Source organism: Callospermophilus lateralis, unplaced genomic scaffold, assembly GCF_048772815.1.
Source record: "Callospermophilus lateralis isolate mCalLat2 unplaced genomic scaffold, mCalLat2.hap1 Scaffold_564, whole genome shotgun sequence".
NCBI classification, from domain to species: Eukaryota; Metazoa; Chordata; class Mammalia; order Rodentia; family Sciuridae; genus Callospermophilus; species Callospermophilus lateralis.
Window position 1 is genome coordinate 246,831 of NW_027514492.1, and position 14,432 is coordinate 261,262.

At 34.6% G+C, this 14,432-nt stretch overlaps 1 protein-coding gene across 1 annotated transcript in view; it reads right to left on the bottom strand.

The window, feature by feature from the left end:
* Positions 1–5,227: 5,227 nt before the first annotated feature.
* The window catches only part of LOC143640684 (uncharacterized), a 90,532-nt gene continuing 81,327 nt past the window's right edge, over positions 5,228–14,432 (bottom strand). The window contains 3 exon segments of the mRNA XM_077108342.1: positions 5,228–5,291; positions 6,327–7,268; positions 7,270–7,854. Coding sequence (XP_076964457.1) covers positions 5,228–5,291; positions 6,327–7,268; positions 7,270–7,854 — 1,591 coding nt within the window.

A 14,432-nucleotide genomic window follows, 5' to 3' on the forward strand; every position in this document is an offset into this window, starting at 1 on the left:
TTTATGCAATTTACTTTTGTTGGGTATCCCAGAGAAGTTTCCAAAGAGTCCCACACAGGCCTACTACTTGACTTTGAACTGACAGCTGGATGACATCCAAGTGTCAAGTCCCCACGCTATGATAACTTTATGTCACCTTGGCCAATGCAACTGATTCTAATTGGATTCTTAACCATAAATTCTTGCAGATTTTAGAGCTAGGAAAAATATTTTTATTTCTATGTGTTTCAGAATCTGGTATGTGGAAAGAGTCACAAAAGTTCCTTTCTCAAGTGTAACATGGCTTCCTCTTATGGACATTTATTTTATATCTGAGTTTCTCCTGCAGGTAACAGACAGTTTACTGAGAAATGTGTTATATCCTGTCCACTTAAGGCAGGCAGGGTTACAGGTTAATTTCTTCATGAAGAGAAAAACATGTGGGGGTCAGCACAGTGATCCCCACTTTATAGAATTATTCCCTGAACCTCATGCTCTCACCACTCACATCTGTCCCCTATCATTTAGCAAGAAGTAGTTTAGCCTAAACCATGCTGTTGTTGATCCTATGTCCCAAAGACTGCACCCCCAGACAAACATAAGTTTTACCAGAGAACTGGATAGAAATGTGGATTCTCAGGTTGCAGCTCAGCTTTATTATATGAGACTCAGGGTGGCTCACAAATCTTAATTTGTATTATCCATTCAGTTCCACGATTGGGGCTTATAATCTGTGTCCTGATTTGGTCTCTCTTAAAAGAGCATTTTTTTTTTCACCATTTTACAAAAAAAAAAAAATGTTATTATGACCTCACTAACTTACACCTTAATGACCTGCATCCAAAATTGTCTAATTTCAGCCCTGGTTGACAGACCCTGAGATCCAAGGGGCTGGGTGCATGGATCTCTCCTGCTGAAATGTTTAGGGAATCATGTTGCAATGACCTCATTAAGACCTTCAACCACAGCACCCACAGCTAAGAGTCAAACCCTGTAAACATTTTAACCTTTACTTCTTTTCCAGAGATTAAAGCAATAACCTAATCTCTTGTTTAAAAACTCTAAAGGGGGCTGGATTTGTGACTCAGTGGAAGAGTGTTCTCATAGCATGCATGAGGCATGGGTTTGATCCTCAGCACCACATAAAAATAAAATTTTATAAAAATTACATCCACCTCAAACTAAAAAGAAAATATTAAAAAAAAATTAAAAATCTCTAAAGGTCATGTTACTTCACTGTAACCCTGATTCGATGGACTATGGTTTTCTTAAAAAAGATTCTGGATCATGATGTGCAGATCCCCACAGTTGCCCGATAAGACCGCTAGATGGCGAGTGTGATTTTTATTTTCTTTTCTTTTGTTTTGCCAGTGGAGGCGCTCTGCAGGTGGCTGGGGGCTTCTCTTGGTTGCTCCCATCAGAGTCCCTGAAGTGACCCTATGCTGAGGCAGGTTTTACTGCAGATTCCAGAAAGTGAAATGAAGCCAGGGTCTTTGACTACAGTACTACTATAGTACTGTAGCAGGAAATTTATTGAAAATGGTGCAGGTCCTCCTCCTCATACAGGACAGGCTAATTATTTGCCCACAGCCTGAAGTTCTGGTAGTGGCAGGGGTATGGTCATAGGCCTTAATAATACCAATCTCGAAGAGAAAAGTAGAGTCAATATTTTCTTCTCCTGAAAAGTATACTCTGGTTTTAATGAACACCCAGAATACATGGCCTGCCTTTTTTTTTTTGATGCTTTAAAGTGTTTATAAGGAACATAACTGAGAAGATTGGAAGATATCTCGAATTAGAATCCAAGCCTAGCTCTACTCTGGACTATTGTGGACTTTATCTGCTAATGTACCACTTCTGCAACCCACATTTACAACAATGGTGAAAGAGACTGCATGCAACAGGAACAGTGCCTGCACAATTCCCACATTCCAGGTGTGGAGCCCTTCCTTTCCTCCCACCTCTGGAAGACTTTTGTGTTCCCCAGCACTAAGATGGGGAAGGCATAACAGAAAGGAGGGGCTTCGGTGCCTCCCCATGACAAAGTCCAAGTGGCACAGGTTACAGATGGAGTTGCTCTGGCCCTTTTGAGGAGATTTATAGATTTACCATTGTCATAATAGTGCTTAGGATTTGTTTTAATCATATATAGGAGATGCGAATGAACACATGCACTGTCACAGAGAGTTAGAGTTTTCTATAAACAGTAGTGAAAAACCATTTGGGAAGCTCCAGGCTTGGTCAGGAGATGAGGGTGTGGGAGGTGATAGAGACCATGTAAAAGAGACTTTCTTCTATTCATGCAGGAAGAAAAGTTGATACAGCATAAGTGGATTTAGGGTTATTATGTTATTATAATTTCAGTGAACTTTAGGGGGCATGAGCCATCTCTGTTATTCTGGTAACTGGACATGCCATTATTTGGTCAGACAAAAACTGACTTTGGATGCTGGGAGCATAACAGGAAGGATATTGGTAGTATGAAAATTTTATTAGTTAATTTTCACATGAACAACATGGGAAGATGGCTGACTATCTCTAAAAATTAGCTCTCTCCAGAAGGTCATGACTGGGTGAAGTGGTCCATGCCTGGGTGAGGTCCATGCTTATAAATCATGTGATTCAGGGGACCGATGCTGGTGGATTGTAAGTTCAGGGTCAGCCTGAACATTTTAGTGAGATCCTGGCTGATGGTAAAATTTTAAAATGGACTCTATCCAGCCTTGTGTGTGACTGTGGAGCAGCAGGACTTTTTGTTTTAATAGAGTGTCTTCCAGTAAGCCTTAAATCTTGGCCAGCAGAGCAGAGAATTCTGATGCCTGTCAACAGTCTCTCCTCTGTCTTTGATCCTCAATTTGTCACCAGGTGATACCTGCCTGGGGAAAACTCAGGATATATGGGACAAAGCAGACTACTCAGATACAGAGAAGATGGCAGTGGCAAGGCTTTGAATCTCACTTTAGCTTTTTTTCTCGCGGATAGCATCTTGGAAGGGGAAAGTGAAACACTGCACAGAAAATTCTGGAATGTGCAGGAGCAGAAGTCAAAGGTTTTTCTTGTAGATGTCAAGATATTGTCCCAAGTAACCAGATCCAGCATTGGGTTGCAGAATCTGAAGGCCTGAAAAATAATTTTGTGTGTGTGTGTGTGTGTGTGTGTGTGTGTGTATGTGTGTATGTGTGTCTCTGTGTGCACAAGAATGCAGGTGAAGTTCTCAATGACTCACTATTCATTATTGGAAAAGAACAGGTGGAATGACTGCTTACTCGATGGGGTTTCTGCTAAAAAAGGATCTTGTCTGTTATTCAAGTAGGGGCATCTGGCTTGATACTGACAACTGACATGAGACTGGTAAGGTTTGTGAAGGATGGTAGAACTCTTTGACAGAGAGTTTGTAGCAACACAATCAGGCCCAAATTAATAATTCTCCTGTCTGCAGGCTTTAGGTTTCTCCTGATAATATGCTGTGTGTCTCCTTCTGCTCCTTCTCTTGTTTCTTTCCTACCTTCCTCATTACTGGGAGACAATCATTGTGCTTAAAGCACTGGGAGAAAAAATAAATTAGAAAAATATCAGTTTTTTTTTTTTTTTAGCTGTATGATCTACCCTGAGCCTCAACATGGTAAAACGTAGAGACCAAAGGCTTGTTTTTGGTAAGAGGCTTGCCCATGATGATGATGATTAGTAATCCTATTCCCTACTTGAAAATAAAAATGCCTCTAAAATGCCCAGTGTCCACTGGGTGTATCCACTGCCAGTATGAGTTCTCTGATGTTGAATAAGGCATAAACTTTTCTTAAAAGCTTTGCCACCTTCTTTACATTTGTATGGGTTTTCTCCAGTATGAATTCTCTGGCGTTGAGTAAGGCATAATTTTTGAGTCTGAATTACTGAAACTTTCAGCGGTTACGTGCACACTTGTTGTGAGAGAGTAATTGAACAGAGGCTACCAAATGAATCCCTGCATCAACAGAGGCATCATCTTAATATTGTGGGATTCTTATGGAGCTATTTCCGTGACAGTAAAAGTTAGTGGAGATATCTGTGCTTTATAGTACTATGGTGATCACTAAGTAACTATAGCTAATATAATTAAAAAAAATAAAATAATGCAATTGTTCAGACTTATGTACTGCATAAACTGAGTCTTATGACCACAAAACCTGAGCCTCTTTGTCTTTTTTTTTGGTACCAGGGATCAAACCAAAGTGCTTTCTACCACTAAGCCACATTCCCAAATCTTTTTATTTATAGTTAGGATCTTCCTAAGTTGCTTAGATTCATGTGAAATTGCTGAGGCTGGTTTTGGAACTGTGATTCTCCTTCCTTGAACTCCCCTGCTGCTTGGATGAAAAGTGTGTACCAGTGTGCCCAGCTGAAGTTTGAGTCTTCCAGAATACTGAAAGAACCTGAAGTACTGCAGTAGAAGAGATTTGCTTATACTTTATTAACCATTAAAAACATCATTACTTGGTAGAAGCAACTTGAAGAACCGAGGATGGGTCCAGGGAAATATGTAACTTTCTGAGATTTCACAGTGTGGCTTGGGACAGACCTGCCTTTTCCTGGGTGACACAACTGTATCCTTGTAAGTGCTACTGGAAGGATGGACTCATCAGTTCAAACGCTTTTCATTGACACAATTATTTAACCATTCTTTTTTTTCAACTGTAACAAAATTGTTTTAAAAATATGCAGGGCTGTGGTTTTCTATTAAGAGAAAAAAGGGCAACTATGTTTCATTAGGTATATATGACATCTGTTTTAGAGAACATCAGTGTTCTCTAAAACAGATGTCATATATATGCAAGTAGAGCCACACTTTGGTACAAAGACACACAGTTCTTCCTCTGGTGTGTCTAGTTAATGCAATAGTATGTTTAAGAGTGGAAAAAGTTAGTATGCTTCACTCTCGTTTGTGCAGACCCTTTGAAGTCTCAGGGGCTCAAAATCTGAATGGAGGCTCAGGACTCTCAGAGGTCATGGACAGGCCTCTTGATGTCTATTTAGTGTGAGCATTTATAGCCACTACATGAGTGGATTTAACCACGCCATGTGTTGCATTTTGCTGTTCAATATCTTTGTTTCTCCACCATCTGGTTTCAAACTTTTGAACTCTGCATTTGATGTAGAAAACTAAGATGTATCATGCAGGACATTTTAAACGCCAGAATCTGATGCCTGAAGTGTGACAAAATCATCTTTTGAATCTTTTTATGGACATGAAACCCTGAATAAAATTTTTTAATTAACTACAAAACAAAAGACAATGATTTCTGGGTTCAGGGATGCATGCCTTGCATCCAAGTAGTGCAGGAGGCTGAGGCAGGAGAACCACAAGATCAAATCCAGTCTTTGTAGTAAAAGTGATACCTTAAGCAACTCAGTGAAATTGTGTCTCTAAATAAATACAAAATAGGGCTGGGATGTGACTTATTCGATGAGTGCACCTGAATTTAATCCTCGGTATACCCCGAAAATAAAATAAAATAAATAAATAAGACATTGACATAGGACCATTGTGTCCAGCTGAGATTATGGAAAAAATATTGATGTGATCATAGAATTCAGGCATAAGATAATTTTATTAATGAGTTGGTTTGGTACAAGTAGGCCTTTACTTCCAAATATAGCTTTTGAAAAAAAAAAGATGATTTGAATTCAATCAATACAGAGAAACTGAGGAAATGACAATTGAACCTAGAGAGGTACACAGAAGGAAAGAAACCAGATCATCCAATCATGCTTCCTGTCCACTTCCATGGGCTAATGAGTAATGGCCAGTTGGGCAAGGGTTGGAATTTTATGGAGTCAGTTCTGTGGAGCTATCTCTGGGCAATGGTAATTTTTCTTTCCAGTATGAACTTTCTGGTGACCAATGAGGTTTCATCTTACAGGAAATGACTTTTACAGTCTATGTATTTGTGAGAATTGTTGCAAGTATGAACGATCTGTTTGTTGTTAACACTTGAAGCATACTGAAAATTTGCCACATTCTTAACATTTACATGGCTCTTATCCAGTATGAATATTTGGTGAACAACAATACTTTTCCTAATAGAATAGCTTTGCCATATTCTTTGCATTTGTATGGTTTCTCCCCAGTATGAATTCTCTGGTGTTCAGAAATGTGTGATCTTTGATAAAGAGCATTGCCATATCCTTTAAACTTGTATGACTTTTTCCTAGTATTAATTCTCTGATGTCAAATAAGTTACAATATTTGATTAAAAGCTTTCCCACATTTTCCAAATTTCTATGGCTTTTCTCTGATATGCAGCCTCTGGTGTTGACTAAGAAGTGACCTTCAATTAGAAGATTTGCTTCATTACAGATATTTGTATGGTTTCTCCCCAGTATCAATTCTCTGGTGTTGAGTAAGGCATGATTTTTGATTCAAAGCTTTGCCACATTCTTTACATTTGTATGGCATTTCTCCAGTATGAAGACTCTGGTGTCGAGTAAGGTGTGATTTTCTATTAAAAGCTTTGCCACATTCTTTACATTTGTATGGCTTTTCTCCTGTATGAATTCTCTGGTGTCGAGTAAGGCATGATTTTTTATTAAAAGCTTTGCCACATTCTTTACACTTGTATGGCTTTTCTCCAGTATGAATTCTCTGGTGTTTAGTAAGGCAAGATTTTTGATTAAAAGCTTTGCAACATTCTTTACATTTGTATGGCATTTCTCCAGTATGAAGTCTCTGGTGTCGAGTAAGGTGTGATTTTCGATTAAAAGCTTTCCCACATTCTTTACATTTGTATGGCTTTTCTCCAGTATGAATTCTCTGGTGTTGAGTAAGGCAAGATTTTTGATTAAAAGCTTTGCCACATTCTTTACATTTGTATGGCTTTTCTCCAGTATGAATTCTCTGGTGTTGAGTAAGGCAAGATTTTTGATTAAAAGCTTTCCCACATTCTTTACATTTGTATGGCTTTTCTCCAGTATGAATTCTCTGGTGTTGAGTAAGGCAAGATTTTTGATTAAAAGCTTTGCAACATTCTTTACATTTGTATGGCATTTCTCCAGTATGAAGTCTCTGGTGTCGAGTAAGGTGTGATTTTCGATTAAAAGCTTTGCCACATTCTTTACATTTGTATGGCTTTTCTCCTGTATGAATTCTCTGGTGTCGAGTAAGGCATGATTTTTTATTAAAAGCTTTCCTGCATTCTTTACATTTGTGTGGCTTTTCTCCTGTATGGATTCTCTGGTGTTGAGTAAGACAGGATTTTGTATTAAAAGCTTTGCCACATTCTTTACATTTGTATGGCTTTTCTCCAGTATGAATTCTGGTGTTGAGTAAGGCAAGATTTTTTATTAAAAGCTTTGCCACATTCTTTACATTTGTATGGCTTTTCTCCAATATGAAGTCTTTGGTGTTCAGTACGGTGTGATTTTCGATTAAAAGCATTGCCACATTCTTTACATTTGTAAGGCTTTTCTCCAGTATGAAGTCTCTGGTGTTCAGTCAGGTGTGAATTTTGATTAAAAGCCTTTTCACATTCTTTACATTTGTATGGCTTTTCTCCAGTATGAATTTTCTGGTGTCGAAAAAGGCATGATTTTTGATAAAAAGCTTTTCTACATTCTTCACATTTGTATGGCTTCTGTCCAGTATGAATCTTCTGATGTCGAATAAGGCATGGTTTTCGATCAAAAGTTTTTTTACATTCTTTACATTTGTATGGCTTTTGGCCAGTATAAATTTTCTGGTGTTCAGGAAGGTGTAATTTTTTATTAAAAGCTTTGACACTTTCTTTATGTTTCCAGATTTTCTCTCCAGTATGATTACTGTAGTGTTTAAAGAGGTTTGAGCAACACTTAAAGACATTTTCACATTTCTTCAGTTTGTAAGGTTTATCTCCATTGTAAAGACTATTGTTTTTAGTAACACATAGAATTTGAGTAAAATATTTTTCACATTCTTTTCTTATGGAGGATTTATCACTGCTCTGATAAAGGATTGAGTTATTTTTAAATGCTTTTACATATTTTTTTAACTTGTAGAGCTTCCCACCAATATTAATTCTCTGGAGTTCAGGAATTTTTGTAGTTTTATTAAAAACGATTTCACATGCCTTATAGCTGTAATTTGTCTCTTGATTATAAAAGCTTGGATAAATAAATTTTGGGTATGGATTAAAAACTTTTTACTTTTGTCATTGTAAAGCTCTTTTAAACGATCACATGGGTGATTTCTAGGATTTAAAAAAGAAGACAATTTTAATGTCTTTCACAGAATTTACATTGTTTTACACCAAATCTACTATGCTGTGAATTACCTAGGGTAGAGACAGTCAACAGGTCCTAAAAGATTTATCATAAATATAGTTCTCTTTGAGTATCACTGAGGGTGTTTTTAAAATTCTTTCCACTTTTAAATAAAGCAATATTAGGAAAGTACAATTACTCCCACAGTCATTACAATTCCATGCATTGCCACAAGGAGAAACTGTTCATTTCATCATATTTGTAAAGTAATTATCAGGGAGACTACTAAAACTCAGAAATTTCTTCTTCTCCTTCTCCTTCTCCTTCTTTTTCATCTAAATTGTCTAAAGAAATCTTTGTGGATATTTACTCAATTGTGAATTGTAAATTATTCCAGTGACTAACTATAGCATGAAATAGACTCCATTGCATTTTTTTTTTATTTTTAGACCCATGGTATAATTACAAATGCTGTTCAAATATATTCACAAGCACCCACAAGTCCTCAAATGTGACTGCCATATGTGTTGTTGTCTCTCTCCAGCTTAGCCAATGTCCCAAATCCCTACAGATCCACCTTGCCTCCAACACACTATTGACTAGTTTTAATTTGTGGAAAATCCTGCAGGCACTGGGACATAATCATTGTCCTGATGTGTCAGAGTATTCTTCATTAAGCCAAAGAACAAACTTCATCTGAGCTGGGCTGCTCAACTTTCCAGCAAAAATATCTATCACTGAGGGTGTTTTTAAAATTCTTTCTATGTAACTAGCTCACTGAAATAAGTTAGAGAATACTACTGATTTGTCAAAAACATATTATTTTAGATGCACAGATAAGTAATCTTAGGACCTCAGAAAAATCTAATGGCAACAGGATTTAGTTCACTAGAAACATGTATAGGATCCAGGAAGTCTCTATTTCTCACACTTGGAAAATTTTTCCCATTCCATCCAAAATCACAAAAATGCATAGATCTTTTGGGATATTCACGAGGAGTCTGGTCAAAATACCTGTTGATATGAAAGATGAAGCAGTACATGTCAGATAGAGCTCCTGAAAGATATCTATAAACTGTGCATGAAATTAAAAAAAAAAGCATGGAAGTCTTTAGGGAAAAAAGTCTGGTATCTCTGAACTCACAGTTGAAATCCAGCTGGTTTGAGACTATCCAGTGTATGTTATATACTACCTAGTTTTGTCTAAATTCAACATGACACTGGAGATGCTATCAACCATTGGAGCCATATAGCCACTTAGCATGACAGAGATGGGTGAGACATGTCAGAATGTCAATCAACCTGTCTCAAGAAAGATTCTTACTGTTGAAATCTTATTCCTATTTTGATGCACACTCCCTTAAATAAAGAACTGGAAAAATTATCTAGCAATTGTTTTTCAGAACTTATGTGGTCTAGAGAATCTATAAGATGTTTTACCTCTTTTAACATAAGTTCTTGCCAGGTCTTATATTCCTTTACTAATTATTTCAGATACTTATTTTTTTTTCAGATGGCTCATCACCTTCCAAAAAACAAATTACTCAGGTGGGATGCTTGATGTTCCATGACATGGAGTAATTATGCTAACTTTTTTTTTTCTTTTGAGAGAGAGAGAGAGAGAGTTTTAATATTTATTTTTTTTTTAGTTTTTCGGTGGACACAACATCTTTGTTTGTATGTGGTCCTGAGGATCGAACCCAGGCTACAAGCATGCCAGGCAAGCACGCTACCATTTGAGCCACATCCCCAGCCCTAATTATGCTAACTTATGAGCCATAAATACATTGGTAACTACAAAAAGACTGCTTCAAGTTGAATTAAAATTATAAATAAATTTTTACAAGCACCTTTGACTCAAACTATCAAGTTTCAGGGAGAAGGTTGTACAGAAGTGGGCTTCTGAAATGGTAAACAGAATCATGAAATGACAAAGAGATTATAGATCTTTTTTTTCTTACAGAGGAGAAGTTTAATTGTAAGCCATTCCTCATTCAAAGGTTGTCTTAAATCACCACTGTGGCTGCTTTACTTTTCTCAAAGGGTTATACAATTATTAGCTTAAGCCCTTCATTGTTCTTAATTTGCCCCATACCATCCCTACTACTTCTATTCCAGGCATGTTTTATACCTCTTAGCACAATCCCAGAAAAGTGTCAGAAGACTTTCACAATTCTCCCAAGACCCTCATGTCTGCTTTTGGGGTGTTATGCATTCCTGCAAGCCATTTGGGCTGTGGGTTTTCTGGGAGACTGTGCTAAATGTTCCTGAGACTTTTCTGTGTTTTGATTGTCATACATGAGAGATGAGCTCTATGCTTATTTGATGTGTTTTAGAAAGATTAAACTGCTTCTCTATTCCTTTTTTTTCTTAATTATTATTGCATTTAAAAAGCAATACCTACCAAACTTTCACTGTAAACACATTTAATTACTGAATTGTTCTTTTCAACACAGATGTCTTAGTAAGGCTTGTTGCAGCATTTCTTAATCTGCATGTTTTTCTTTTCTTTAAGTAGAAATACTACACATGTGTTTAAATTAAAAGACAATTTGTCTATACTGTGTAGAAAATCTCCTTCTTATTACTTTATAAAAAAGACAGACTAGAATGCTGCAACTTTAAATTAATGATCCGTACACTTTTCTCTAACCTGCACTTATGTAGAGATAATCAAAACTTTTAAAAATGTAAATGATAATAAGCATTTTATAACTTTTTGAGTTTTTCATTATAATGCCTATTTCTATTCTAATCCTATTTAAAAGCTGAGCAAACTGGTTTAGTCTTTATTTTTCTAAAGATATTTTTAAGATACAGCTTCATAATGCCCTGTAAACATCGTGTAAATGTAATTTGATACATACTTTTGCAATTTAAAATTTTGTGTATTGCAAGTGGTTTTACACAAAATACTGAGTAGTAAAAATTTTAAAATTACAATAATGTAATTTAAAGTTTAACCAAATAAAAACTGAATGGCACTAGTTGAGCAGTCAGTCTTTATAGATGTTTGTAATAATATAAACTAATGAACTTGTATTTTTATGAATAAATAATTTTCATGTTTTTTTCCACTCATTCACACAAATTTTCTGAACTTCCCCCTCTTTCAATTTAAATTTCTTGTTTAAAACCAAGTATTAACTGTCCTGCTTTCCATACCTTTGCTTTTTCAAGTTTTGCAAAGAATATTTTATTTCTTGCTCTCCTGAAAATTTTTGGTTTTGATTAGAAGTCATACCTAAAAAAAAATAATAGAAAGTTATTTCACTTGCTATGTTGAATAACTCTGCAATTATATAAAACTTTATCAAAGTGGGGGGGAATAGCAAGAGAAAAGTATGATTCAAGGCCATTATTACTCAAAAATATATAGATTTTATTACAATATGATGACAAAAGCTTTGAGAATTTTGAAAATTACCATAAGAAATTATACCACCACAGATGAGGACAAAATACAAACTGACTAATATTAGTACAACAATTTCAAATCATAGCCCTTAACTTCAACATATTCAGACTCCACCTGTGACACAAATATTTCAGGAAATGTATATCTCTTATTTATTTATATTATTATCTTTGGGGGGATTTTTTCATAAGAGAACACAGGGGTATTGTTTCACCAAACTAAATCCACAGGCATTTCTGTATTTCTATATATCTATTTCTATATTTCTATATCTATATCTATATACTTTTTTTAAAGATAGCTTATCAAAAAGATGCTGAAATTTATTTTAAACTGGCATTCCACTGTCTCAGCTTTCTAGTTATATGGAATTAAATTTATATATCATTGCACATAACCTTTTTTTCTTTACTTTGAAATTCCAAATATTTTACAAAATGACTATAATAATCTAGTTGAACCAATTTTGAATAGAAAAATACCAATGAAAACAATAGCTCACACAATAAAGAGTATATTCAACCCCAGCAAAATTTAAAAATTATCTTAAAATTTATGAAATACAAATTAAGGCAGTTTTTTTATAGTAGATAAATTTATAAATATCAACAAAATTTGAAATCTAGAGAAATAAGTTCTTTCTCATCAGTAATTTATGTAGAAATAACCTAATTTGAAAACAAATAATCAGAGAACAATGTGATTAAAAGAATATATTAAAATAAAATAAAAATATATTAACTATGTCAGATGCAAATCTACATAAAGTTCTCTTAAGATATAAGGTAACAAAAAGACAAAAAACAAAATGATATAATATTACATTCAAAATTGCAAAGGTGATAATAATTATATAAATGAGATACAAAGTAGAATATCATATAAAGATAAATATGACTAATCACTGGAATACAATCATAGTAGAAACATTTGTAACTCAAATCATATTTTTATAGAAAGAAATCACAGAAAAACAATTCTAGAAAGAAATCACAGAAAAAAAAAATTCAACAGCATAAAAAACAACACAGTAATACTAGCATACATCAATCCCCAGTTGATGCAAATAAAAAAAATATGATTGCATTAGGTCCCAGAGAATGAAAAAACTTCAGAAAACATTAAAAACTAATTAGGTTTACAGAGGCAATCTTCTTTATAGTGTATGGAATATTGTTCCAAAGAGATCAGGTTAAAAATACAAAAAAGTTAAAGATATTAAAACATTGAAGTTGCTTTGTAACATAAAATAATAAATTGGAAGGAAAAAGTGACAGTGATATTCAAAATTTATGAATAAGTGTTTAAAGGTAAATTCAGCAATTAAGCAAGGCCCTAAGCAACTTACCTAGTCTCTATCACAAAATAAAATATAAAAATAGCTACCAGCTAGGCACAGTAATATACACCTGTAATTCAAGCAGCTTGGGAGTCTGAAACAGCAGGATTGTGAGTTCAAAGGCAGCCTCATCAACAGCAAGGTGATAAGCAAATCAAGGAGACCATGATTCTATGTAAAATAAAAAATGGTGCTTGAGATGTAGCTCAGTGGACAAGTGCCCCTGAGGTCAATCCCCAGTACCCTTCCCCAAAAAGAGTTATTGATGTGGCTCAGTGGTTAAGCACCTGCTCTAAAAAATAAATGCCAGTAGCATCCCCCCAAAACTAAGAAGTATATGTAACACCAAACAATCAATACTATTTTTGTGTAAACAAAATAAGTTATTTGAACAATTCTTTAGAATATTCTTGGTGCATCCATAACTACACATAAAAAATTAATAATGCTTCCTGATATAAAATAATAAAAGCTACAATATTCAATGGAATGAGGTTAAATGAGAAAGCCATGAGTAATAAAATTGAAAGTATATCAATTAGACCTCAATTTGATGGTCAAATCAAAATATATTTACAGACATATTCTCATTAAACAACATTCAAAAGAGATCAATATGGCAAGCCAATCAAATATCATTTCAAATGGCTACATGAAGGCAATTTTGAATGAAAAAGTTATAAATCTTTTCAAAGATAATAAATTATGTAATATCTACAATGATCAACATTCAGGAGAATATGTTAAGTAAAAGAGTAATTCACACTCCCCCCAAAAAAAATACCAGTTAATTCTACTTCTGAGAGATATCTACTATAGCCAAATATAAAAACCAAAAGAAATGGTATTAGGGATGAAAAAGTAAGGAAAAGGAGAACTTGTTTGAAGAAAAAATGTGATACAAATTCTCTAGAAAAAAAAAAGTTACAAAAAATTTTGAATGAACAGAACTAACAAGTATATTTAAAATATGTAAGATAATAAGTTCAGCAAAGATATACAGTTTTGACCACAATTACATATTTGACAAATATATAAAAGATAAAAGAATTGTAAACATCTTTATGGTACCTTTAAAAAGCTAAAGTCTTACTCCTAGACAAAAGAACAGATTTATATATGTAGAAATGATGAATATGCCATTAATTCTAGCTACTTGGAAGGCTGAAACATGGAAATACCATTCCAACTTTTGCCACTTAGCAAGAGTATATTTCAAACTAAAAGTCAAAAGGGGGTGATGACGTAGCTCAATATTACAAGAACCTCTGTGTTCAATCTGCTGTATGTGTATGTGTATGTGTGTGTTTGTATGTATGTATGTATTTGTATGTATGTATGTGTGTGTGTGTGTTTATATATTTAACAAAATTTGGATACATTACATGATTAAGCACAAAAGCAGAGTAAATAATCAAGACAATATACAATCATATATAAAACAGGGGTAATATTTATACTTGTAAGTAAAAGCATAGAAAACTT